Source organism: Sphaeroforma arctica (assembly GCF_001186125.1).
Source record: "Sphaeroforma arctica JP610 unplaced genomic scaffold supercont1.3171, whole genome shotgun sequence".
Classification (NCBI taxonomy): domain Eukaryota; class Ichthyosporea; order Ichthyophonida; genus Sphaeroforma; species Sphaeroforma arctica.
Genome location: NW_014037387.1, coordinates 1 through 2882, shown reverse-complemented (window position 1 = coordinate 2882; position 2882 = coordinate 1). Strand labels below are relative to the sequence as shown.

The 2882-nt window shown below is 43.2% G+C and overlaps 1 protein-coding gene across 1 annotated transcript; it reads right to left on the bottom strand.

Moving 5' to 3' along the window:
* Positions 1–619: 619 nt before the first annotated feature.
* On the bottom strand, positions 620–1790 carry SARC_13344 (hypothetical protein). The gene has a single exon (XM_014292526.1). The coding sequence runs from the start codon at positions 1628–1630 to the stop codon at positions 722–724; it is 909 nt and encodes a 302-aa protein (XP_014148001.1). The 5' UTR covers positions 1631–1790; the 3' UTR covers positions 620–721.
* Between the last annotated feature and the right edge of the window lie 1092 nt (positions 1791–2882).

The following is a 2882-nucleotide window of genomic DNA, read 5'->3' as shown; positions in this document are numbered from 1 at the left end:
CGCACTCATATGCTGCGTGCGTTAAGACGTACTCATATGCTGCGTGCGTCTACGGCCATCTCCGTCAGGTATAGTGCCGGTAGGCACACACAGTGTCCCAAGTGCTCAAGGCATTACAGGGCATTCGCAACACAAAGCTTCAACACAACACAACAACTGTAACCTTGACACACACTTCGTTCTCACAAGTACCATGGCACCTCGACTATCACAAATTCTCACGCATACGTACGACCGCAAACGACTCACCTTTGCTGAGCTTTCACGCATGCCTCACTTTAACTAGCTATTTACATACGATTACAGGTGTGGTGCAATGATGCTACATTTAGGCGCGTGCTCCACCCCTCCATATCACACAGCACAGTACAACTGACACCGCCTATCTCAGTCATGAGCAACAGCCAGCTAGCCAGCCTTACATATCAAACCTATTCCCCACTACTCGCCAGATCACCACCCCCTTGCAACTCACTACTAACCTCACGCACACGTTTAATATACTCATAACAGCACACCTCCGCTTGGATCATATCAACGTCTCACTTACCTGAATTATATCATATGCCTGAATTATATCCTTTTATTATTTATATTTACTATCTCATTATATCACATACCTGAATTATATCCCTTTATTATTTATATTTACTATCTCATTATATCACGTACATTCTATAACACCGCCTATCTGCCACTCGGAATGATCCGTTGCATTGTTTTAATCGGTGCACTCGCCTGGCTTGACAGAGACCTGCTCATTCTCGTCCGTGTAGCATCTTCCTGCGTTGGAGCTCACATCCATGTCTTCAAACAACCCCACCCGTTGCACACATGCGTCGTCTGAGTACAACCCCACGTTAGCCTCATCGTCAGTAGACACTGTACCCGAAATCCACACCAAGGGGATCTCGCCATCCTTGGTGACCAACGTGCACTTGCCATCGACCGGGAAAGTATACCTATCCACTATGCCATCCTCACTGCACTCTCCCACATACGCCTCATCCTTGATCGCAAACCACACCTGGATGTCCATGAACGCACAGTTCACTCCTGGTGGTGCAGGTGAGCTGGACGGCGTGAGTGTGGGCGATGACGTGGCATCTGCAACTCGGGTTCCATTGTCGCCACTTCCATCGTCTGCCGATTCCTGGTCGTCTTTGAAACTCTCCTCATCTATACGATTGGTATTGGCGACCTGTTGTTCGACTGCCACTGTGCCTGGTGTGCACGTGCTGGCATCTGCGACACCTTGAATGGCCAGAGGACCCAATGCAGTGAGATATACGCTATCACATGTGCCAGGTGTGTAGTCGGTAACGTTAACTACCTGGGTTGTTTCGCACATTGAGTCCACGTACACACTCACAGCATATGTCTCCGTATAGCATTGATATCGAACTGTAACGCCCAGTGTCCTGACTGTTTGACCTTGTGGGTTGAGGGGCACGCAGTCGCCTGTGGTGGGAACGTCACTACTAGCCAATAAATTGTCCACATCTGAACACCCAGCAGTCTCTGGGTAGAGTTCTAAGGTCATATACGAGCATGGTGCCGTACACGTTTGTGCATGTGTACTCACAGCTAGCGTTAGATAGCTAATCGCAATCGAGACGGGTAGTCTCATCTTCTAAAGTGAATCTTTGACCAACCTCTACAGACGATGACGCATGGAACAGCACAATATAATCCGGAAAGGGGGAATACGGGATTTCGGTAAGGATTGTGGAATTTGCTCAGCGTCTCTGATACACCGTTTGCTAATTGAAAGGCATGAAGACAATGCGGTGACCTATACTGATAGTCTGATACATACTACCAGCACTCGGCATCATGACGGAAATAGACTATAATTATTTCCTTGTACGGGGTACCAAGAGAAGAGACCTAAAAATTAAAAAAAGCATGTACGGGTACAACTAGTTGTACTTTTAACTTTCTGCCTTCAGACTTCAGTCCACACTCCACAGACTTAGGTATTGGTAATCGCCCACAGGAAATCGGGTTTTCATAGGCTTTTGAAAAAAACAAACTCAAATATACATATTTTTTAGATTCAGAAGTATATATTTCCAAAAGTGAAAGTCGAAATTAATACATCCTTTCTCTCTCTAGTAGTGTCTAGAGAGCGCGCCTGAGAGTCAGAGCCTCAGCCCTCAGATGGCAATACATAAGCTCTATAGATGTAAATAGACCGGTAAACTCATAAAAACCACATATATTGCAAATGTTCCGAAAAGGTTAATAATTTTTGAGAACAATTAGGAATTGGGTGTCTCCTACTGTCATCTAGTCTGATTTAGATCTGGGGGAAATATGCACGGTGCTTTTTTATTTGGCGAAAGCACTTTGCCATCCAGGTTGCCTAAATAAGGAAAAGGGCGCGGGATACAAATGCATTCAATGGGTAAAGTGTAATTTGTTGAAGGAGGCCGTGACGGCATGAGCCATGAGTCATGACCCTCTATGTCCTCTCTCTAGTAGAAAAGAAATGAGAATATAGTATTTATACATGTATTAAAAGGTCGAACTATAGTATGTATACATGTATTAAAGGTCGAACTAACGTTCGCAGGACGGCAATTCACCGTGCGATAAGAAGGCTATGTAATTCACTGACAAGCGTCGACTCACGAGTCACAAACTAACGACCGTATATATTAGTGTCAACGGTGAACTGAGTGTCAAATCTCGGTGCCAAGAGTATATTATAATCTTTACTGTATATGATTGATGTATGTATGTATAGATAGATTTGTAGATATATAAATAGATATACGGATATATATATATATATATATATATATATATATATATATATATATATATATATATATATATATATATATATATATATATATTATAGTTATATATATATA